At 40.1% G+C, this 25,081-nt stretch overlaps 2 protein-coding genes across 6 annotated transcripts in view; both read left to right on the top strand.

The window, feature by feature from the left end:
• Nucleotides 1-11,480, top strand: part of specc1 (sperm antigen with calponin homology and coiled-coil domains 1) — a 119,442-nt gene extending 107,962 nt beyond the window's left edge. For all 3 annotated transcript variants that reach the window (XM_047379009.1, XM_047379010.1, XM_047379011.1), the window contains 3 exons: nucleotides 392-508; nucleotides 7,434-7,493; nucleotides 11,169-11,480. In XM_047379009.1, the coding sequence (XP_047234965.1) occupies nucleotides 392-508; nucleotides 7,434-7,493; nucleotides 11,169-11,258 (267 nt within the window). In that variant the 3' untranslated portion in view covers nucleotides 11,259-11,480. The remainder of the gene's footprint in view (nucleotides 1-391; nucleotides 509-7,433; nucleotides 7,494-11,168) is intronic.
• Nucleotides 11,481-13,267: 1,787 nt separating this feature from the next.
• Nucleotides 13,268-25,081, top strand: part of adora2b (adenosine A2b receptor) — a 27,193-nt gene continuing 15,379 nt past the window's right edge. The window contains exons 1-2 of one of the 3 annotated variants that reach the window (XM_047379891.1): nucleotides 13,268-14,309; nucleotides 14,437-14,899. In XM_047379891.1, coding sequence (XP_047235847.1) covers nucleotides 14,523-14,899 — 377 coding nt within the window. In that variant the 5' untranslated portion in view covers nucleotides 13,268-14,309; nucleotides 14,437-14,522. Of the gene's footprint in view, nucleotides 14,900-25,081 lie in introns of all 3 variants that reach the window. The other 2 variants (XM_047379888.1, XM_047379889.1) reach the window with 2 other exon arrangements.

The raw sequence follows: 25,081 nt of genomic DNA, 5'->3' as shown, positions 1-25,081 counted from the left end.
CCCACAAACAAAAACTGAAGACACTGGACGTGCTGTTGTGCACGTTCCTCACCCAGAGGGCAGATTAGAGCCTCACTGAAAGCAAACCGAATCTAGGATGATCCTCTTACACTCTGCTGATGGAAACACAAGCAGCCATAAAGGGACTCTGAAAAACCCAGAGCAGCATAATAACATTGAATTTTAATTTCCATGTTGTTTTCTGTGGTTCTATGACTTAATGGCTTTTTCATGGGATGTTCATGTTGCTAAGAGGCAGCTTCCTTCCTCACCTAAGTCATGGAGGCTTTAAGGTTATCATCATTATTGACTATGACTTCATCCTGTGCTGTGGTGGCTTTCTCCTGCTGGTAATAAATGATTGATAATAAATACTTTTTTCTGTCAACAGAATATTGATGTGACCAACTTCAGCAGCAGCTGGAGTGATGGCCTGGCTTTCTGTGCCCTGCTGCACACGTACCTGCCCGCCCACATCCCTTACCAGGAGCTCATCAGTCAAGATAAGGTAAAACACTACAGGAAGCCTGAGTGCTCACATTCATACTATGAAAAAAAAAAAACAGCCCTGTTTCCAAAAAACAAATTGCTTTCCTGTCTGTGGGGCAGACAGGTCAAAAAGTAATACTATTAGAGGACTGAGGAATGAAAAAAGCAATAAAGGAAGCTACGAACTGAACAGCTGAAATCCTGCATGGAAAAAACATTAAACTTTAAAAACTTTAGCAGGTTGGTCTCCTGATTTCCCAAATAGTTTTTATTGGATATACAATGGGGGGGGGGGGGGGGCTCAGATGGACCTCTTGAGTTTGTCGGTCAATTCTTTAAGCATTGCAGGCTCTGACTTTAGGGTGAACTTGCTGGGACACCTGGGAGATTAGCAGCTGTTTTAAATGTCTTCCACTTGTGAATAATGTTTTCCTCTGTAGAATAATGGACTTCACAGAGTTTGGAGATGAATTTCAAACACCCAGAATGATGGGCAGCAACATTGCTCCTCTAAGGTCATTGCTGGTGTCTTTCCACCTTGGCATTGTGTTAAGCTCCAGCAAACTGATAAACCTCCACAAGCTTTAACAATTTATTGGAGTTTTTATGTAAGAAATCAACATATAGTAGAACATAACTGTAAAGTTAAAGTCAAATGACTCATGATTTCCCACAATGTTTACACATACAAGTCTTCTACCCATTTTTCTTAGCAAAATGGCTCAAACTGACTGAAATTAGATGGTGAGTTTTATAACAATAATTTTTGAAGTTCTGCCACAGATTCTTGATTGGATTTAGGTCTGGACTTTGACTGGGTCATTCTAACACATGAATATGCTTTGATCTAGGCCATTCCATTGTGGCTCTGGCTGTTTGTTCAGCCTCCACCCACTCCTAAGCCTTCTGCAGCCTCTAACATTTCTTCCAGGACTGGTTTGTATTTAGCTCCTTTCATTTTCCTGTCAACTGAAACCAATTTCCCTGTACCTGCCGAAGAAAAGCATCACAACAGCATGATGCTGCCAGCACTGTGCTTTACTGAAGAGATGATGTATTCAGCATGATGTGCAGGGCTAACTTTCAGCCACACATAGTGGTTTTGCATGTAGGACAAAAAGTTCTGTTTTGGTCCAGTTTGATCAGAGCATCTTCTTCCACATGTTTGCTAAGTCAAACACCTGGCCTGTGGCAAACTGCTAACTTCTTATGGCTTTCTTCTTACAATAGTTTTGTTCTTGCAGCTCTTCAATAAAGGTGCAGTTTTTGGAGATTTTGACTAATAGCTGTCATGTCCAAAAATTGTGAAATGTTGATCTCTGCAGCTCCTTCAGAGTTACCATGAGCCCATTAGCAGCTTCTCTAATTAATGCTTCTTAAAATGAAAGAAATACTAACTGCAATGATTTTATAATGGTTTAAGCTCTATGTACCTAATGTTACAGTGCTCTGCAAAAGTATTCAAACCATTTGAAGTTTTCCATATTTTGTAAGGTACGTATGTAGGATGGACAGGGATGGACAAGTTCATCCTGTTTTTCTTTTTTAATTGAACAGCCGCTTGAAAGCTTTGGATATTGAGATCAATTTTGAAACCATAAAACCTTTTCCTTCCACTTTACAGTACAGCCATACTTTATGTTGGTCTATCAACTACAATCCGAATAAAACACACTGAACTTTGTGGTTGTCGCTACATACGTACCTGACAAAATGTGGAAAACTTCAAAAGGTTTGAATACTTTTGCACAGCACTGTAACATTAGGTACATAGAGCTTAAACCAAATATAAAATCATTGCAGTTTGTATTTCTTTCACTTTAAGCAGCATCTCCTCAATAAGTAGATCAATGTTTCATCAGCACGTAATCAGGGACTCTGATTGGAAATCAATGCATTTATTGAAAGCAGACTGACATTCAACATGTTTAATGCATTCAGCGTCTTGTGCATATTTTGCACCTTATCCTCTCCTCATTAGACTATTCCACACAATGCAGTTTTACAGTTTCTATTGCCACCCAGATGATGAACATGAATGAATTAGAGTGAAGAAATAAAGGGATGAAAAAAACATATTTTTTTTGTTGCTAAAAAGAGCTTTGCAATGATGAACCCTGCAACATTCTTTTTAATTAAAGCGGGTGCAGCACAGGTTGACAAGTGTTGCATTTTGGTAACATGCCTGCATTTGTAGGCCCTCTGCCCACATGAATTATCCCTGACAACTTTAACTAAGATGCTGAGATACTTGCATGACTCACAGCAGCTTCTACATCTGCGTGAGCAATTCCTTGTCAGTTTGCATCAGAATATCAGAGTATCTTATACAGGTCCTTCTCAAAATATTAGCATATTGTGATAAAGTTCATTATTTTCCATAATGTCATAATGAAAATTTAACATTCATATATTTTAGATTCATTGCACACTAACTGAAATATTTCAGGTCTTTTATTGTCTTAATATGGATGATTTTGGCATACAGCTCATGAAAACCCAAAATTCCTATCTCACAAAATTAGCATATTTCATCCGACCAATAAAAGAAAAGTGTTCAAATAATCATGTACAGTTATGCACTCAATACTTGGTCAGGAATCCTTTTGCAGAAATGACTGCTTCAATGCGGCGTGGCATGGAGGCAATCAGCCTGTGGCACTGCTGAGGTCTTATGGAGGCCCAGGATGCTTCGACAGCGGCCTTTAGCTCATCCAGAGTGTTGGGTCTTGAGTCTCTCAACGTTCTCTTCACAATATCCCACAGATTCTCTATGGGGTTCAGGTCAGGAGAGTTGGCAGGCCAATTGAGCACAGTGATACCATGGTCAGTAAACCATTTACCAGTGGTTTTGGCACTGTGAGCAGGTGCCAGGTCGGGCTGAAAAATGAAATCTTCATCTCCATAAAGCTTTTCAGCAGATGGAAGCATGAAGTGCTCCAAAATCTCCTGATAGCTAGCTGCATTGACCCTGCCCTTGATAAAACACAGTGGACCAACACCAGCAGCTGACACGGCACCCCAGACCATCACTGACTGTGGGTACTTGACACTGGACTTCTGGCATTTTGGCATTTCCTTTTCCCCAGTCTTCCTCCAGACTCTGGCACCTTGATTTCCGAATGACATGCAGAATTTGCTTTCATCTGAAAAAAGTACTTTGGACCACTGAGCAACAGTCCAGTGCTGCTTCTCTGTAGCCCAGGTCAGGCGCTTCTGCCGCTGTTTCTGGTTCAAAAGTGGCTTGACCTGGGGAATGCGGCACCTGTAGCCCATTTCCTGCACACGCCTGTGCACGGTGGCTCTGGATGTTTCTACTCCAGACTCAGTCCACTGCTTCCGCAGGTCCCCCAAGGTCTGGAATCGGCCCTTCTCCACAATCTTCCTCAGGGTCCGGTCACCTCTTCTCGTTGTGCAGCGTTTTCTGCCACACTTTTTCCTTCCCACAGACTTCCCACTGAGGTGCCTTGATACAGCACTCTGGGAACAGCCTATTCGTTCAGAAATTTCTTTCTGTGTCTTATCCTCTTGCTTGAGGGTGTCAATAGTGGCCTTCTGGACAGCAGTCAGGTCGGCAGTCTTACCCATGATTGGGGTTTTGAGTGATGAACCAGGCTGGGAGTTTTAAAGGCCTCAGGAATCTTTTGCAGGTGTTTAGAGTTAACTCGTTGATTCAGATGATTAGGTTCATAGCTCGTAAATTTTGGGTTTTCATGAGCTGTATGCCAAAATCATCCGTATTAAGACAATAAAAGACCTGAAATATTTCAGTTAGTGTGCAATGAATCTAAAATATATGAATGTTAAATTTTCATCATGACATTATGGAAAATAATGAACTTTATCACAATATGCTAATATTTTGAAAAGGACCTACATTGCACTGCCCACTTTATAATTAGATGCTTCACTTTAAAGGCAGTGGCTTTTTATAACATCCTAGGATTCAAAAAAGATTTAGTACTTTTAAGTTGCTTAAGCTGCTTCTTTTTATTTTTTGCCTGTCTTTTCCATTCTAATATTTATCAGATAATTTTGCCTCTGAGAAAGGAGTGGTGCAATAATAAAGCCCACATTGGGCCTCTTCAGCTTGCAAATGACACCTGCTGCAAACACAACTCATTTAGTTATTTGTGGAAAGTGTGAGCTTGACAAAAGTGAAAATTGTCTTCTTATACACAGTACATATAAACAATGCACGTCACCAAGAGGGAAATAAACTCATTTATTCCTTCAAAGTCGTCACAGACATCCTATATGGAGCCGTTTACATTTTACAAGTCTTCTATATTGGCCGCACTTCATTCAAACAAAGCATGACGATGAATTATGAATGTTTGTGTAGTCATGCTCTAACTGATGCACGGTGTTGACGGCTCTGTAATGTGGACAAGCAGCCGGTATATACAGTCATGCTGCAAACAATATGCTCCCTCCCTGGGGACTGCGGGTCCGTCACTTTGCTCTAATATTACGGCAATAGATAAACAACTTCGACCAGGCTTGACATGTTCTACGTGATAAATTAGTCGTGTGGATGTGTGTGCGTACAGCCGTGTCGGTGTGAATGTGTAACATGGAGCTGATGACGGAGACGCTGCATGGCCCATCTCTCTGAATAATTCAATAGACGTGTGTTGGCTTTAATAACTCTTTCTCAGTGACTTTCCCTGAGGCCCAAACACTAAGCCTCCTCCCAGTGTAATCCGTCCTCCCAATAATCCCATTACTAACCTCCTTCACCTTTTGTCATAGAGACTTTTAGAAAGATAATATAGCTCTTAGACTTTAGGTAAAAAGGGTTGCTAGGATTTGTACCTGGGTGGTATAACTGAAAAATCAAGGAGATGGTGAAAAAACCAAAACAAATGAGTTATACAATAACAGTACTCACTTGAGGGTTTTTTTTTTTTGTATTGTATGTTACTAGATATAAACTTTTTCTAATTGAATATGTATTCAGGATTTTAGTTATTGGTAGTTAATTGATTTCAGTGTCAGAAAATGAAAACCATATAAAAAAGCGGCAAAGAAAAAAAATCTAATACAATGCTGCTGAGAAGACAACTGAATGCTGGCAAAGACTAATGGCTGATAATTTAATTTGGTTCACCAAACTCAACCATCGGTGAGGCCATCATAACACAATGGGCTCCCAAAATGAAGGTGAAGAAAAGGGGACGATTTCTATGGTGATTTGTCCAGCGAGGGAAAAAAAGGTCAGAGAAATGTTGTCTGAGAGCAGTAGCTTGGAGACCTAACAGAAAGGGAACCTATTTAGGGATTTGAAAGTGTTCACCACAATGTAATTTATCACAATGATGAATACCAACACAAACATTTTATTTAAAAAACAAACATTCTGGCAACATATGATGTTATGATGGTTCTCTTACGGTCAGCTTCTAACAAGCATTTCTTGTAGCAGCTGTCACCAGAATAGCATTCTTTATACTAGCGACCCATGCAGTTATTGTGTAAAGCATAGTGGAGTAAAGGGAAGCAGCTCAAAGTCTCACTTTTCTACACAGAACATGTTCATGTTTTGCTTGTGAGTCTTTAACTGCAGTACAGTAACACAGCTGACACTGATGCACTTTTTAAACTCTACACATCCTTTTACAGTAATGGCCAAAGAATTCACACCCATACACAATTTAGGTTTAGAGTAGTCTTTTAATTTTAACATGTTTCTTCTGATGAGAAGTAATATTAACGTTTTGAAGTGAAAAAAGCTATTGTAAATCTGTCCCAAAAACATAATTTTGCCATAAAAAGTCACTTCAAGCTAATTCTACAAATCTAGCGGAAGGAAATTAAAATACTAGTAAACAGTCTGTTGTTTATTTGGTTCAATCACTGAGGAAAAAAAATGTGTTATTGTGTATAAACATGCAGAAAGGAAATTTGTATGGAGCAGTTATTGTTTTAATGTAATACATTGCTTCTTTATTTCAGACTATGTTTTGTACAGAAGACCCATAAAAAGACATATAAAACATGGTGAAACAGTGTTTTCTTACCTAAAAAACCTTATGCTCACAAACAACACCTGGAGTCACTTTCATGGTCTGGCTACTGACTCATTGTTTGAGCTATCTGTCGTTGCCATGGGTAAAGTTGTTCTGTGTCCTTGTCCATCCACGCTGATTTGTTCCAACCTTCTAGCAGGTTTCAAAATGTTGAATTATTCTGGGGCAAAAGGAGTTTGAACACGGACTGTTTTTGGTGGGGAGGGAGAAATCTTTACTGGTTCACTTTGTGAAACTCACCCACTTTTCCTACGTAGAGGCACTATGGGAAAAGTTAACATGTGTACTCTAGCCTTTTCTATGTGATCAATGAGCAACCAACCATCCATTTGACAAATTTGACAAAAAATACCTTTTTTGTCTTTTGTTAGCAAACAATCTTGTTTCCTGCTCAGCAGTTCCACACATCGTTGTCTATTTATGGCGGTGCTTTAAGGTTTTAGAGGGGTGTATCTAAAGGTTTGTTTTGTTTTAGATTTAAAATTTATTTCTACATTGCATACCAATGGGAAGGCTGATTTGTATTCATTAATATTTCATACTTTTAAGATTTCTAGGAGGTTCTGTCTCTAAACTATATTTGCCCTTTAAGCCTTTGAAAGACTATGGAAGAACTTCCCAGATTTAGTTCAAGGTTTGATCAAAATTAGATCAAGAAGAGGATTTTATTAATATTTACAAATAATTGTTTTTACTTGCAGGAGAACATGCAAAGAGAATGTAAAGACCCAAGATGGTCACATAAACAAGCAAAGGTTTTCACTGGTTTTAAAACAGTCTGATGGGGGTTTGCACTGTTTATTGGTGTATCTGTGAGCTTATTATTGTTGCTGAGTGAACCTCCGTGGCTGCTGCTGCTGTAGAGATTTTCGTGTATTCTCAAAACTCAATGGTTTGTTTTTTTTGGTCCAGGTCCGGAATCTGACCCTGGCCTTCCAGGCCGCAGAGACCATAGGCATCAAACCATCCCTGGTGAGCTGAGCTGCCACACACACACACACACACACACACACACACACACACACACACACACACACACACACTAACTCTTCACAAAGTGGAAATGCTGCACTTTGATTTCTTTAGATTTTATAGTAATAAACTTATGAACTGTAATGTGCCTGAAGGAGGTTTTTTTCCTCAATTTATGGAGCTGTTCCATCACTTACTGCTGATTACCTTACGTCCATATTTCTGCAATGTGCTTTGGAAATTCCCTCACTTTTCACGGCAAAAGCAACTTTGTCTCTGATAGCTTGTCAGAAAGCCTTTATAACCTTTCAGAAATGTAATAGCTTCCCTGCAATATGTACCCTTCATGAGAACTAGTGTTTTTTGTGTAAATGAAGTCAGGTTCAAATTTGCTTGTATTGAAGCCACGCGGTGAGCTTAGACCAACATTTCTGCAGTAAACTGCTCAGTCAGGGACATTTCTGTAAAACTGGAAACCCATTCAGTTATGCAAACTATGTTGTTATTTAGTATCATCATTCAGACAATAAGAGGTTCAGATCCTTCTGGTGCAACATAATTCCACTGTCTGAATGTGACTGAAGAAGATGTAACTGCATGCATCATTAATCTGTTCGGGTCACATTAACACCTGGATTTAGGACTTTATTCTTGTGACTGGATTACACAGGATGTATTAGCATCAAATGTCTACATTACACCTTTCACACATGTAATGAACTGTCAACCACAAGGTGATTAGTAGTTTTTGTTTCACTCTGAATGGATCCCTGTTTTACAAAATAAACATCAATATGTGTCAAGGCCATGCAGATAATCTCATCACCTACAGTCAAGCCCAAAATTATTCATACTGAAGGCAGATTTGGGTTTAAAGTAATCCTTTAATGTTATCAACATGTTTCTTCTGACTGGAAGTAATATTAATAGATCGGCCCAGCCGGTCCTGACTTGAATCTGTGAGAATTTATGGCGAGAGAGAAAGATTAGAGTGATGGCAAGGAGATCATCCAACCCTTAATGTAAATAATATTTCCTCTTTCAGTAAAACATCTGACCCAGCTTCGACTGACTTTCTTTCTCTCTGCTGGTGAACTTTGGACATTTTTTTACAGCTTTCTTAATAAAAGCTTTGGACACATCCCAAAAATTATTTCCTAATTTTCAAGGCTGTGACCTCACTGAAGATACTGCAGAAACATGAATCAACAGAAGATGTGAAAGTCTGTTGTTCACTCTATAACTCATCGGTGCTGGGGTCATCCCCTCAACAGGGATGATATTAAAGAGGACTCCATGTGTCTGCATGGGTGTAGGATTAATAATTAATTTTGATAATTTTACCTCATATTTCTCCTTTTTCATGTGGGGTCCCATAAGGCTCCATTCCTGGGCCTCTTTTATTTTCACTTAATGTGCTGCAACTTGAAGCTATTATACCGCAGCACCAGTTATCCCTCCACTGCTATGCAGTTCTACTTGTCTCTGAAGCCAGGTTGCATTAATGCTCTTATACTGAAATGCACGGCTGCTGTCAAACAGTGGTTCAGCCAGAAATCTTTATTTCTAAATGAACAAAAAGCTAAATGTATTTTATTGGCAACAAATATCTGTGCTTTGACTTTTAATATGAACAACAGTGTCACACATTTAGGGGTGATATTTGACATGGATTTTGCTTAAGAAATCTAATTGATTCTGTGGTCAGGATAAGCTTTTTTCACCTTTTTAAATTGTCTTGACCTTGAGAAGGTAATTCGTGCTTTTATTAGTTCCAGACTTGAATATTGTACTGCTCACTATATTGGTATGGATAATCACCCAAAGCGATCCTGGATACAAGCGGGGTTTCCATGGCTGGGGTAGGCCTCAGATTTAGGTGAGGAGCTCTGTCATCTGGGGAGAGCTCAGAGCAGAGCTGCTGTTCCTGCACACTGAAAGAAGTTGGTTGAGGTGGTTTAGGCTTCTGATCAGGATGCCTCTTGGGTGCCTCCCCTTGGAGGTTTTCTGAGCACATCCCACTGGGAGGTGATCCCCAGGCAGACTGGAACCACATGTCATAATGTGGTTTGAGGGCGGACCAAAGTGCAGACAACAGCTGGGCAGCGACATGTTGTAAAAGGTTTTCAGCTTTATTTCCAGAGGTTATCAAAGAAACCAAACAAGGCACTGCAGATACAAACAAAGTCCAGATCCAAAAACGTACAAGATCGGTTCTGCAGGAACATGGAAAAACTCAACACAAATACGTGGGTTGAGAACGGGGTATGACAAACACAAGGAACCAGCAACAAATAATGACAAAAAACCAACTAATATACAGAGGGATAACAAAGGGCAGGTAATCAGAGAAAACAGGGAACAGGTGTGACAAGGAGGCAGAAGGAACAGGTGAAACAAATACAAAAACTGAGGATGGTCAAAGTAACTAATAAACAGAAACACAGACCAAGCAAACCTATAGACAAAGATAAATAATCAAATGGGGAATAAGAAAACTAGAATAATCATGACTAAAGTAAACAGAGAAACTAGAGGGAACATAGGAACAACAATAACAACCTGAGAACAAACAAAGAACCCATAAAGAAAACCTGAATACAAAAGTAAACAAACCTAACCACACTGACTGAATTAACTGGAAAGGAAACGGAAAATAAACTAGTAAACAAGAAGAGTGCAAAGGAACAAATAATATAACACAATTAAACACAAAGATACTTGTTAGGTATTAATTAGTCAACTCAGAGTAACGACACAGAGTCTCTGTTAATCTTGCAGCAAGGGCAGTCCACACTCTGCAGTGCGAACTACAAAGTGTTGACACCCTCTCTCTTTATTTATATGCTGGTTCAAACACAGTTCAACAGACAGTTCAGACAGTTAGGGTGTGTGTGTGTGTGGGGGGGGGTGAGAAGAGGCTGGTTTTAGAAGATAGCAGAACAGGGTACGATTCAGCCTCTGTGTCTAGTTTCACATGTGCAGCTAAGAATGTACAAGGTCTTATGAGTGATAAACACCAGAAACACACGTTTTCACACCCAACAATACAAAAGACAAATAAAACTAGAGAATCCAGGGAAGACCAAGAACTATAATAATTACCATAATAATAATAATAATAAACCATACAAAGTAATAAGAAAACAACCATAAAAGAACTTAAGAAGTAAACACTAGCAGGCAGAAGAGGGAGAAAAGAAAACATGATACAAAAACCAAACTAGAAAAATCTAAGCAAAAGGTAAACAAACACAAAGCCACAAACAAAGTCCAAAAATGTCACTCCGTGACACCACAGGGGGGACTATATATTCCTTTTGGCCTAGGAATACCTTGGGGTGCCACAGAATGAGCTAGACAGTGTTTGGATTTGCCTCCCAGAGCTGTTACCTCCTTCCCTGCCCTGGTTCTGTATACTAAGTTTATTTTGTGCTTTTAAACATTTCATTGAGAGCGAATAGAGGATAATGATTCCGGTTTTCTGTCCGGCAGATGTTATGTTTTTGCTCTGTAACTAACTGGTCTCAATAATAGTTTACACCTTTACCATTCAGGTTAAACAATTTTAGAATCACAGTTTGAAATTTCTTCAGCTCCCCTGCCAAGTTTTGCATTTGCCATCAGCATCAGCTTAATACTATTTCACTTCTGCTGCTTTTCTGTTCCAAACAGGACATTGAGGAGTTAATGAAGACGGACAGGCCCGATTGGCAGAGCGTCATGCAGTACGTCTCCCAGATCTACAAATACTTTGAGACCTGATGCATTAGGAACCCAGAGGAGTGAATCAGATGGACATGGATGCTCTTCTGTCCCATCTATCTGTGTAAGACTCTCCTTTCAGATTGGCTGAAGGCTGCCATGCTATCAGCTCTATCTGACGTTCATCAACTGCCCAAGAAGCTTCTGAACTCATCTCTACAGTCAGAAGGGAGACACAAAAGGAGAGGAACTACATCCAACAAATAAACTTTTCATAAGATGTGTCAGCTGAGCATTTTAATTACAAACTAATTCTGATCCAAAGTCCTTCTGCCATCTTGTAGCAGTTGACAGCACAGTTGAGAGTTGGTTTAAAATTGGTTCCATTTTTGTATTTTGTCCTTAAAAAAACATCTTTCATTATTTCACGACTCTCTGTGCTGTCAACAGTTTTCTAGAAGGTACTGCTAAAATGACTGTTCTGTTTACAAATCAAATACTTCTGACAAAGTGTCAGTTTTCTAATTTCTTCTTTTACAAAACACATCTCCAGCAAGTCTATCACACTAAAGAGTTGCTAAAGGCTTTTTTTTAGGGATATGTTCACGGAAACACATTTACCTCTGTGATTAGACTACTCCCAACATTAAGGAATAATTAACTCCAACCATCATGCTGCACAGGTTCTCCAATGTTTGCAGCAAAAAGTCTCTGAAGAACTACGGCACAGAAGTTGCTTTGCAGGCTGTATGCATCTGTAATCAATATGCCACGTTGAATTATGGACAATATGAGTTTTACATGTAACAGAGGACACTCCAGCTTTTGTTTGGGGGGGGGGGGGGGGGGGGGGTGTTTTTGAATAAAAGTTGTATTTATTTATTTACAGATGCTTGTTGAAAAATTAAAGAATGGACAGAAACAGAAGATGTTCTCTGGTGACATATTATGGATTAATAAAGGATTATCAAGAATTTATTTTACTACTTGTTGCAGTGTCGGCTTTTATTTTCAATGTTTTAATACAAAAACTTGAGTGAACAATTTGGCCTGTACGTGTGTGTGTTTTAAACATACTCCTGTATTGCTCCATGGGGTATGAATTGCTTTCCCACTGTGCCCATTACAGCCCAGTGCCAGTACTGGAAAACATTGTAATCAGTGGGAACACTTAGTGGGGCTGCTTCCTTCTACAATACACCTTAGTTTTTACTGTAACACATTCCTTTGGGTGCAGGTTGATGCACATAAAACATCTTTAAGTACCAAAACGAATTGAAAACTTGAGTCAAGGATGAATTTAAACTGTTTAATGAAAACACGTCTGACCTTATTTCAGTAAGCTTCATCAAAGCAACATCCCATACTATGAAAACATCCTCTTTTAAACTGATTTATTCACAATGAATTTCAAAGGTATGAAGGTGGCCTTCATTCATAAGTAGCTGTACAGGAAGGAGAGGACTGACATGCAGCATATGACCCAGAACCAGGAATCGAACCGGGGATAACTTACTTCTAAGCCATGGGCTGCCCCAGTGGTGATTCTTATGAGTCATGTCTACCAGATTTGCAAGTTTAGAGAATTAAATTTATGTCCTTGTTTGCAAATTAGCTCACGATCTGTCACACTGGATGGAGATCCTCATCAGTCTTTCCACAAATTAGGGCGGGACTTTGACCAGTCCATTCTAACACATGAATAAAATGTGATGTAAAACATTCCATTTTAGCTTTGACTGTATATTTAGGGTTGTTATCTGGCTAGAGGGTAAATCTCCACCCCAGTCTCAATTCTTTTGCAGCCTCCAACTGGGTTTTCTCTGGGATTGGTCTTGTTTAGCTCCACCCATCTTCCCATCCACTCTGATCAGCCTCCCTGTCCCTGTCCACAGGATGATGCTGCCACCACCATGTTTCTCTGTAAGGATGGTTACATTTCCCTTGTAAGTTAAAATGTCCAATATTGGTCTTATCTGACCAGAGCACATCCTCTTCCCACCACTCTTCCAAAAAGGTCAGACGTGTGGCGTACACAGCTAATAGTTGCCTTGCAAACAGGTTCTCCAACATGAGCTGTGGATCTCTACAACTCCTCCATAGTTACCGTGGATCTCTTGGCTGATTAGCTTTCTCCTTGTCTACCCCATTTATGTGGATGGACATGTCTTGGGAAGTTTACCATTCTGCAGAACCCTTTCCATTTTCAGATGCTCTGTCAGATGTTAAAAACTGGGATGTTGTTTTAGACTCCACAACTTTCTCCCTGACCTGTCTGTTGTGTTCCTTGGTCTTCATGATGTTCTTTGTTCATCAATGCTTTTTTAACAAACTTCTGAGGCAGAGGACACATCTGGATTTACTCTGAGTTTGAACTACACACAAGTGGAGTCCAATCACTACTTAGGTGACCTTGGAAAGAGGGCTGAATTCAAATGCACACCACACTTTTAAGATTTTTATTTGTAAATCATTTAAAACAATGTATCATTTACCTTACACTTTTGTGTAAGGTCAAATAAAATTGCAATCTGAAATAAGAACATAAATACTTTCGCCACGTACTATATGCAAGTATTTTTATTTACTTTCGCGTCAGTCTGCGGTAGAAAGTATATGGTGCAGCTTACTCTGGACCTACGTGAGGAAATGGAGGTTTTGACTTGAATTCCTCCTCCCTGAGTTCACGATTCCTGCCTGATGGAAGCTAGAGGTGTTGATTTTGGGTCATGGGAATGTTCTGCACACAATGATCAGCGTTTACACGTCAGGAAACCCGCGTGGACCCCGTGGTTGAATGTCATTTAATCGGCGCGTAATTACGCACAGCGGAACGCTCACATTCTCGTGGGATTCCACCTTTTTGTAACTATACTTTTAACGGCGTGGTAGTGTGAGTCGGGGCGTGGTTCCTGTGTGAAAGTGAACCCCCCACACGACACAAACCACCTCCCCGCCCCAACGCGTTTGCTCCCCTGCCTGAAAACTGCTGTCTGAGGGAAGTTGTGTGACACTGGCTGCACCACGAATGTACAGATGCCGCTCTGGCGCTCCTCTGCTCGGTCGCTGCATGCGTGTGGACATCCAGAAGCTATGCCCGGGCTCGTTAAGGTGAGTAATACAGATGTTCGGTGCACAAAACAAAGGCAGGTGTTGAAGTTTATGTCAAGTTTTCAGAAATGATCTGTTGCTGCTGCTCATTCACTTGTTTAAAACTGCCTTCCTCATTTTGCAGCAGATGGCACATCCTACAGCCACTTGTGGAGTATTCCTGGACTACAGCACAGAGACTTGTTTACTTCTCTGGGACTAGAGGTGTTGCGGATGACTCCCACCTATGTAACCCACCTGCAGATTTCAGTCCGGACACACTTTGCTGAGATGAATACGTTATACATCGTGATTGAAGTAGTAATCGCTGTTCTCTCCATATCCGGCAACGTGCTGGTGTGCTGGGCTGTCGCGATCAACAGCACTCTGAAGAACGCCACCTTCTACTTTCTGGTGTCTCTGGCTGTGGCTGATATCCTGGTCGGCTGCCTCGCCATCCCCTTTGCCATAATCATCAGCATCGGCTTGCGCCTGAACTTTTACGGGTGCCTCTTCCTCGCCTGTTTTGTCTTGGTACTCACTCAGAGCTCCATTTTCAGCCTGCTGGCCATCGCGATTGACAGATATCTGGCCGTGAAGATCCCATTGAGGTGAGTGCGCACTTTGTCACTGATGGCACTTTATTGTGAACTATATCTGAATCCCCTTTCCAAGGGTTACCCCTACCCCCAGCGGTGGCTCACTGCCCAGGGTGCTATTTTTTGAGGGGAGAACATAGCAGCTTCGGGAAAAAACTGTCCGTGTTTTCATCCTGAACTAGTTTTCTCTTTCTTCTTGTGATGTCCAGTAAGAGGGCATTTGGGTTTTTCATAAAACATGGCTGATGCTTGATGCAGATGTTTGTTTGATTACAGACTCCTCTTCACTGCTTATTTTCCTTTTTAGTCTTTAAGGGGTTTGGTCATCTTTACTTCAAACTCTAAATGACTACAAATCTAAAGTGGATCATTTTACAACTAATCGAGATTCTTTAAAACAATTTGAGTTTTTTAAAACTTTTATTTCTGAACCAAAAAAAAAAAAAACTTTTTTAGTATCAGAAACAAGATGTGTCAAATCTGGACAAAATAATTTAAAATCAATAACAGATTTTCTCAAAACACAGGTTGGATTTATAAAACCTATTTGTGAACAAAAATGGTGAGGCTTTGTTTTCTCAAAATAGAGTCAATTGTCTTTGCGTACACATATTCTGAATGCAGGGAGGCAGCTCACACATTATAGAATTGATGCAAAAAATGCAACTGCCTCTTATGCCACATATAGTATGTGTATATAGTACATGGTCATTCCTAAATAAGTTTTAAGTATAGCAATAAGAACACTTAAATAAAGTATAACACGTATTAAACTAAGTACATATGTTTTAAACTAGGGGTAATAGGTTAGAATAAGAGATGCACCAATTAATCAGCCAGATAATCCGCCAATTTGCTCTTGATCACCTATGATTAGTGATCGCAGGTTAAATACAAAAAGATGGGAAATTTTGTTAAATGCATCAAAGCTAAGAACTCTCACCATATGTAGTTTAAATAACAATCAGAGAAAAGTTAGGGTCATAGACTGAATTAAAATCTGAATGCACAGATAAAGAGACCTGCACCAATCAGGTCTCTTTGGCAAAAACAGAAATCAGAATCTGCCAAAGAGACCTGATTGGTGCAGGTGTAATTATAACACATTAAACTAGAAACTTCCATGTTTTTTCTTATTGTTACAGTGTGTTTTCACTTTATTGGCTAGTTGAGAAGAACTGTATGTTATTTTAAACAAAGAACACTGGTATGCAAAACAGGTATGTAAGTTAAAAAACATGTTAGTACTTTCCCATAAATTATATTTGCAATATCTATTCTTACCAGCAATATTTAACAGTGATTTGGGATTTAAAATATTATAACATTTCAATCTAGACAATGCTGGGGTTCTTTTTGTGACATTTACTGGGGAAATATTTACATTACATCTTCTGCTTCTTCAATTCCAAGTTTAATCCTGAAAGGCAGCAATTAGCCATACATCTTTATTTACTCCATAGAAACAGTCGGGACCCCCTGCCCTTTAGTAATACTGGGGTTGAAGGTTAAGGGGTGAAATGGGATTCAGCCCTAATCTCATCCAGCAGTGCTCTTAATAATCACATCATAATGTTCATTTATCAACATCTTTGTAAGTTCATCTGAGAGTAACCCAGCTGTGTAATCACATATGCTATTAATGCAGAGTGGGAGAAATGAGCAGAAGCATACTGAATTCCCCTCATGCCATCTTTATATGAGCAGAGTATTTTTTGTCCTCGGGTACTGTCAGATATCCTCAACAGGCAAGAGAACTAAAAGATCAGTATCGGCTCAGGGAATTTATGAATCCCCATGAAGCTTCTTGCCTCATCTAAAGTTGAAAGGATAATCACATTATTAAACTCTGGGCTTAGCCAACCAGCTCTTTGAAATCATTCTGTAACCTTGGTGCCATAATGTATAATGGGAGTTTACTTCCTTACACATTGATGGCAAATTTGATAGTAAAGTTACAGAAAGCCAACAGATTTACATCTGAGTAATGACCATTCTTTATAAAGATCAGTAACTCAACAACTCGGCTGTGTGCAATTTACTTGATATGTTCTGATAGTTGGTCGAAAATAAGGTAAACTCTACAGGGAAACTTGCAGCTCTACCTTTAATAAAGGTCAAATGCTGAGATAATGCACTCATTTGTGATTGAATTAAATGCCAAACATACAGCGATGCAGATAAAGGGTACGGACACCTACTTTCATGCCTAAATGGAGATAATCTTGTCACTCCATTAATGGTTGAATAAAAAGCATTTGTGCGTTTGTGTTATAGTCCTTAGGGGAAAAAAAAACAACAGATTTGGCCAAATTTGAAATGAGCAAATCTTAAAAGAGAATTGTATCAGTGCAGCATCTCTAAACATATTTTAAATGATGACACCAGTACAACTGATAGTTTTTCATACATAAATCCTGTTTTAAATTTGATACCAGCGACATGCTACAGGCTAGACTCCAGGTTGATTTTGAAATAAATGTTCTAGGATTTCAGCAGGTGGTATTTTTTAGCTTTTAGTTGGTGATTACTACAGAGGCATGATAAGAATGCGTGCTCGATGTGGATTTAACATTACCCTGCATTTGTGAGATTTTCTGTGCAGGCTCCAATGAAAGTGATCTCCTTAGTGCTGCATAAACAAGCCCCAGCAATGGGTGAGATTTAACTTCTGGGTACAGCAATGAATTCACTCAGAGTGCTATTTAGCATGGTTCCTGAGCTCATGCTGTGTTTTCCACTAGAGTCTAATCTGTGTTCAATGCTGTGCTGCCCCGAGGGCTCAGAGACCACAACCATTCAGTGCTGTTCTCCAGCTTTTTCTGTTTTAAACTTCTCTACACTTCAGTTATTTTCTACTGTTTACAATAAAAACTGATTTTTAGAAATGTATTTTATTTATAATTGTTTCTCATGCTTCTGACTCTAAATTGGGCCCAGCGTGGTAATTGTTCCATCAGGTGTTTTTTTTCTCCCACACAACTTTGAGTCATTTCCCCCTTTCTTAACTGTGGAAAACATGGTTCTGACAAAATTAACAATAAGTCTATTATTGTAATAAATAAATACAACAGTTTATATATATATTATAATATTTACCAATATTTAAGACTAATCATAAATTATTTCTTTTTTAAAAATGACTGCATTCACTGACATGCATTTTTTGCACCATTCTAACTTCTTCTAAAAAAAAAGCCAGGTTGAGTGATCAGAAACAAAAGGCGAAGCAACTGGATCAATATTTGCCACTGAGTGTCAGAACTGATGGCAGAGGCCACTGAGCTGTACTCTGCGCCTTCTAACTGAGTGTGTTCTCGTGAAAACAGAAACAGACAGATCGAGCTACCAGCAGGGACAGTATGGTGCTGCCGACATTTCTATGAATTGAAGAACAGCAGCTTCATGATCCGTTGGGAAGAGTCTGTCTGTTAGTGCTGTTGTTTTTGGACCATATCAGGGAGCTGTCATGTTCATTTGTAAGGCAGCACTCTTGCTCAGGCTGCTCGTTGTGGGGGCTGTTTTTGGTGTGCTAGATTTGCTGTCATTTCCATTACACTCACAACCCTGGCAAGAAAAGACACAGGATGAAAGCTGCCCGCTACCGAGCAAGTGGCTTGTAAAGACCCCATTTGCGCATCTATTTTTGACCCATGAAGCAAAACTAAAGCGTATTACTTCCCTGGTCAGAAAACACTGACTGTAATGACTTTTAAAGTACAAATATGCTCAAAGAATCCTGTAAAAAACCTTTCATTCTGAACTTTTCTGCATTATCCTATAATGCTATGCTGTGAAAAGGTTCTTGATCCCTTACAGATTTCTTCTTATTTCACTTTTCCCTACCCTAACTAATTTTAATATCAAAAATAAGCAAAAAGCAGTTTTCAAATTATAATTTCATTTATTAAGGGGGAGATATCCAAAATAACCTGACCTTATGTGAAACTATATTTGCCTTCTTGTTAAATCAGTTTGCTTATCGCTGTGGAGTTGGAGTTGAAGATGCCATCATACACCTGCTTCAACAAACCCACTGTCATCTGGACAAAGCCAGCAGCACTGTGAGGATCATGTTCTTTGATTTCTCCAGTGCATTTAAAACAATTCAACCTGATTTACTTTGTCAGAAACTCCAGAAGACTCAGGTGGAGGCCTCAACAATCTCCTGGATCAAAGACTACCTGACAAACAGACCACAGTTTGTGAGACTGAAGGGTTGTGAGTCTAACCAGGTAGTCAGCAGCACAGGAGCACCACAGGAGGACTGTACTCTCACCATTCCTTTTCACTCTGTACACCTCAGACTTCCAGTACAAGACAGACTCCTGTCATCTGTAGGGTTGTATGATGGCATCTTCAACTCCAACTCCACAGCGATAAGCAAACTGAAGGGGGTCCTGATAGTTTACTGTTTGCTTACTCAGGTGGGCCAACAGGAGTCTCTCTAGGATCTTCATGATGGGAGATGTCAGGGCAACAGGTCTATAGTCATTGAGGACTGACGGGTGAGTTTTCTTTGGTACCGTAACAAGACAGGAGGTCTTCCACAACACCGGAACCTTCTTCTGGGCCAGGCTAAGGTTGAAGAGGTGCTGCAGAATCCCACAGAGCTGCTCTGCACAGGCCTTCAGGACTCTAGGGCTGACATGATCTGGACCTGCAGCGTTATTCCTATTCAGTCTCTCCAGTTGTCTCTTCACTTGACTTCTTGAGACACACAGGTGGAAGGGGGAAGCAAAGGAAGCATCAGCATCTTCTGATATGGTTGAAGGCAAACATGTAGAAGCAGAAGGTTCTAGGGCTGAGGTGGAAGGGTTAGGGTTAGGGTGTGGGTCCTGTGGGTCAAAGGAAGATGTCTGTTTGGCTGTGAGCAGGAGAGGAGGATGCGAAGCTGGTTTCTGAACTGAACCTATTGAAGAATGTGTTCAGTTCATTGACTCTGTCCAGACCTCCATCGGTCTGATCATCCTTCTGCTTGAAACCTGTGATCTTCTTCATCCCTGTCCACACATCTCTGATATTGTTTTGCTGGAGCTTGCTCTCCAGCTTCTTCTTGTACACCTCCTTGCTGTCTCTTATCTTGACTTTAAGTTGATTCTGTATAATCCTCAATAATTCTCTGTCTCCCTCTCTGAAGGCTCTTTTTTTCTTGTAAAGCAGGTCCTTCAGGTCACTGGTGATCCAAGGTTTGTTATTGGGGAAGCATCTCACGGTTCTGGTGAGGATGATGTTATCCACACAGAAGTTTATATAGTCGGTTACACACTCAGTCATGGCATTGATGTCCTCTCCATGTGGCTGGCACAATGCGTCCCAGTCTGTAGCCTCAAAGCAACCTTGCAGAGCTTCTTCAGCTTCCTGTGACCATTTTCTCACAGTCCTCTTTATTACAGGTTGCCTCTGAACAAGGGGCTTATATTTTGAGCAGAGAAAAACAAGATTGTGATCTGATTTGCCTAGAGGAGGTCTTGCTGTAGAGATGTATGAGTCCTTGACATTTGCATAAAACAAATCCAATGTTTTGTTTTCTCTGGTAGAGCAGCTGACAAATTGTTGAAACGTTGGAAGTGTAGCAGAGAGTGAAGCATGGTTAAAATCACCAGAAATTGCCACAAAAGCATTGGGGTTTTGTGTCTGTAGCTTAGCAACAACTGAGCTGATGGCATCACATGCAGTGTCAGCAACAGCGGAAGGTGGAACGTAAACTGTTGCCAAAATAACACTGTTGAACTCTCTGGGTAAATAATATGGACGAAAACTTACTGCCAACAGTTCAATATCTGGACTGCAGAGATGACACTTCACAGTAACATGTCCTGGATTACACCATCTGTTGTTCACAAGTACTGCCAGTCCACCTCCTTTACAATTGCCGCTCCTCTTTAAATCTCTGTCTCCTCGTATGTTAAAAAGCCCGGCAGAGAGACACTGGAGTCGGGGATATGATCCTGCAGCCATGTCTCAGTAAAACACATAATGCTGCATTCCCAGTACTCTGGCTGGGTCCTTTGTAGGGCTTGGAGTTCATCCAACTTGTTTCCCAACGATCTCACATTGCCCATCAAAATCGACAGAAGAGATGGTTTGCACTTCCTCCTTTTCTCTCCTCTCTTAGCTCCTGCTCTGCATCCACGGCGTCTCCTTTTCAACTCATCAGGGATTTGGGGTTGTAGCTGAAGTATTATTTGAGCTTTTGAGATATTAATCAGCTGCTCCCGGTTGTAAGAAACAACCCCGTTGCCATGGCAATGCATCATAACAAATGTCCAAAAATAGAAAGTATTAAGAAAAATCCTCCAAGCTGCACAGCATCCGACACTGGAGTGGACAGTCATACAAAAAAAATCAACTGTATCCACCACAAGAGGAATAGTTCCCAAAAAAGAATAAATCAGAATCAAAAGTAACAGAGCTACTCCAACCTGCTGCCACCTTGAGGGGCGCAATTCTAGAAAAAACAAAATCGTGGGGTGGATCAGAGATGGACAAGAAGCTGAGTACAGGAAGGTGGTGGACCGCTTTGTGGCATGGTGTGGAAACAATCATCTCATCTTGAACGTGAATAAAACAAAGGAGATGATTGTAGATTTTAAGAAAAACAAGAATAGATCAGACACTATTTCTATCATGGGAGAAGAAGTGGGGGTGGTGGTGGAGTATAAATACCTCGATGTTCACCTGGACAACAGACTAGAGTGGAGATGCAACTATGAAGCCGTCTACAAGAAGGGACAGAGCAGACTGTGGTTCTTGAGGAAGCTTAGGTCCTTTGGTGTTTGCAGCAAGATGCTGCATATCTTCTATAAGTCTGTTGTGGAGAGTGTGATCTCTTCTACCATCATCTGCTGGGGAAGCAGCATCAGAGCCAGGGACTTGGGATTAATAAAGTATTTTTGAATTCAATTCAATTTGAATTGAATTGAAATCATAAATTAAATGTGATTAACCTTTTTGTTTTTTCCAGGCTTAATTAATGCCTGACCTGTGAATTTAAGAAATGGCTTAATTAGAACCTTTCTAACAACATGAAGTAGGCTAAAAGATTAAAAAAAAAAAAAAAATCAACACATTGTGCCCAGATCTAAGAAAGTTAAAAAACAGATGAGATGCAGGAGCAGTGATATGTAGAGAGATCTCAGTTTGGTAGGCAGTGATGGACAAGGAGTCGCACTACTGAGTGTTTAGATGGAAACACAAAGTAAAAACCTTGGAGACCTAAGGACATACTGGACATATTATTGTTTGTTCACAATAATATGCACACATACATCCATCTCCACTGGATGACTTACCATAGCCACTGGTACCAGGATACTAAAGCAGGTACTTATTAAACAATAATTTGGACCTTTTGTGAGGGATATAATGATATGGAGAAGGCTTTTCTTGATTTGTTTGACACTATGCTTAACTCTAGGATTTATATGCTAACTTACTGCAAGGCATAACAAAATAAGTAAGCATAATGATGTTAAAAATTACATTTTTGCAAATAGCATAGCCTGCCTGCAGGTCACTGTGCAGGAGATGTTGTGGCGTGAACTTAAACAGGCCCTTCATGCTGTGGCTGAATTAAAACAATTCTGCAAAGAAGACTGGGCCACAATTCCTCCAAAGTGCTAGAAAAGACCCATTGCCAGTATTTACAAAGGCTTGATGGCACTGGCAAAAAAGCAATACCAGAAAAAATCTCTGAGGAGGAAATACATTTGATGGTCAGCTCCTACCCACCCAACCACAGACTGTACATGTGGAAAATAAGATCAACGTGTCCATGTTAAGCTCAAATTACACGTCCACAGGCGTTTGTGTGCGAGTTTGGTCATTTTGCATGCCTGCAAAGCCGTGATTCTGTCCCAGATTAAAATGGTTTGCAGATGGTTTTTATGGAAGAGAGAGGCCAGATGCTTCAGTCCCCACGAGATAACTGAGCCACACCACACACTCAATGCTTCCCCCCAGCCTCACTGTTCTTTCTGAGAAATATGCCCTCTGGCCACTTTCTCCCCTCTGTGTTGTTTGTACTCCGAGTTAAATTCAGACACATCAGAGAACTTAAAGCATCATCTGTACCTGTATCAGCAGGTCTACTTTGCCTAGTCAGGTAAAATGAAACCTCATTCTGCCCCAGGTGTCTGATTTTGACAAATTATATGTAAATGGGCTGTGTTTTGGGTAGATGGAGTGGGTGTGCCACAGTGCTGTAATGTAAGAAACAAAATGGCAGAGTGAGTTTAAGAACGAGGTAAAACTCTCATCACTGATCTTCATTAAGCCACTATCCAGCAAACTGTTAAGAAACTTGCCTCTGCCCAAGGCAATGGTGTGTCACGTGATCAAATAAGCGTAATCTGATTGGCTAAAAGATGCTCGACTCGATCGACTGCTGATTGCTTTGGCTTGAGTCACCAGAAGGTCAAAACAATTTCAGGCGAATTTCTGCAGGTGAATTTCTGCAGGCGAATTTTTTCAGGTGAATTTTTTCAGGCAAATTTCTGCAGGCGAATTTCTGCAGGTGAATTTCTACAGGCTAATTTTTTCAGGCGAATTTCTGCAGGTGAATTTTTTCAAGCGAATTTTTTCAGGCAAATTTCTGCAGGTGAATTTTTTCAGGCGAATTTCTGCAGGTGAATTTTTTCAGGTGAATGTCTGCAGGTGAATTTCTGCAGGCGAATTTTTTCAGGCGAATTTCTGCAGGTGAATTTCTGCAGGTGAATTTCTGCAGGCGAATTTTTTCAGGCGAATTTCTGCAGGTGAATTTTTTCAGGTGAATTTCTGCAGGTGAATTTCTGCAGGTGAATTTCTGCAGGCGAATTTTTTCAGGCGAATTTCTGCAGGCGAATTTTTTCAGGCGAATTTCTGCAGGTGAATTTTTTCAGGCGAATTTCTGCAGGTGAATTTCTGCAGGTGAATTTCTGCAGGCGAATTTTTTCAGGCGAATTTCTGCAGGTGAATTTTTTCAGGCGAATTTCTGCAGGTGAATTTCTGCAGGTGAATTTCTGCAGGCTAATTTTTTCAGGCGAATTTCTGCAGGCGAATTTTTTCAGGCGAATTTCTGCAGGTGAATTTTTTCAGGTGAATTTCTGCAGGCGAATTTCTGCAGGTGAATTTTTTCAGGCGAATTCTTGCAGGTGAATTTTTGCTGGCAAATTTTAAGTACAAAAAAAATTCACATACATAATTGCAGGATAAATATTCAGTGTTATAAATTAATTGTCTAAAAAATGTCTGATTCTAATGAGACTATTTTACTTCCGTATTCATCTCACCACAGATTTTGGGTTTTAAAATAAAGGCGCTGACACTTTCTGTCACAGGCGGCCCACTTTTACATTCTAAACCATTTTGCTACGGCACAAATAAAATTTTTGCTGAATATTAGTATTATTAAAGCTTGGCTTGAACTATATTTCCGTTTAGGAGACAGGAAACACAGTGAAAAATGGCTGAGAAGGCTGACCTGACATAGATGGAAGAGAATACACCTGCCTGTCACATCTGAAATAAGTTTAGTAACAGCCTGTTTGAGTTTTATCTGTGCTATGACTGTAACACAGCAATGACATAATGTTTTATAAATATTTCACCTATTGTGGGTGGAATTTATGTGCTAGACCAACACAAAGCAGCACATATGTGTGAATAAGAAGATTGATACATGGTGTTAAATTTTTATTTACAAATAAAATCTGAAAAGTGTTGCAAACATTTGTATTTAGTGAAGCTGAAATTCTTCGCTTTATTCTCTTGGCAAAAAGGCTCAAACTCAGCAAGATTCGATGGAAAGCATCTGTGGACATTAGTTTTGAAGTCTCACCACAAGCTAGATTTAGGTCTGGACTTTGACTGGGCCATTCTTTGTTTAAAATGCTAATATGCTTTGATGTATACCAATCCATTGTAGCTCTGGCTTTATGTTCACCTCCACCCCAGTCTCAACTTTTATTGCCTCTCTCAGGATTTCTTCCAGGTTTGCCCTTTATTTACTTCCATCCTTCTTCCTGTGAACTCTGACCAGCTTCCCTGTCCCTGCTGACGAACAGCATCCCCACAGCATAATGCTGCCACTTCTCTGATTAATTTTCTCCTTGGCTATCTCTGATGGCTATGTATTGGTAGGTGTACAATTGAGCCAAGTTTTCCATTTTCAATTCAATTCAATTCAGTTTATTTATATATTCACAACACATG

The sequence above is a fragment of the Girardinichthys multiradiatus genome, chromosome 11 (assembly GCF_021462225.1).
Source record: "Girardinichthys multiradiatus isolate DD_20200921_A chromosome 11, DD_fGirMul_XY1, whole genome shotgun sequence".
In the NCBI taxonomy this organism is placed as follows: Eukaryota; Metazoa; Chordata; class Actinopteri; order Cyprinodontiformes; family Goodeidae; genus Girardinichthys; species Girardinichthys multiradiatus.
Note: the sequence above shows the minus strand (reverse complement) of the source record. Positions and strands in the feature narration are given on the sequence as shown.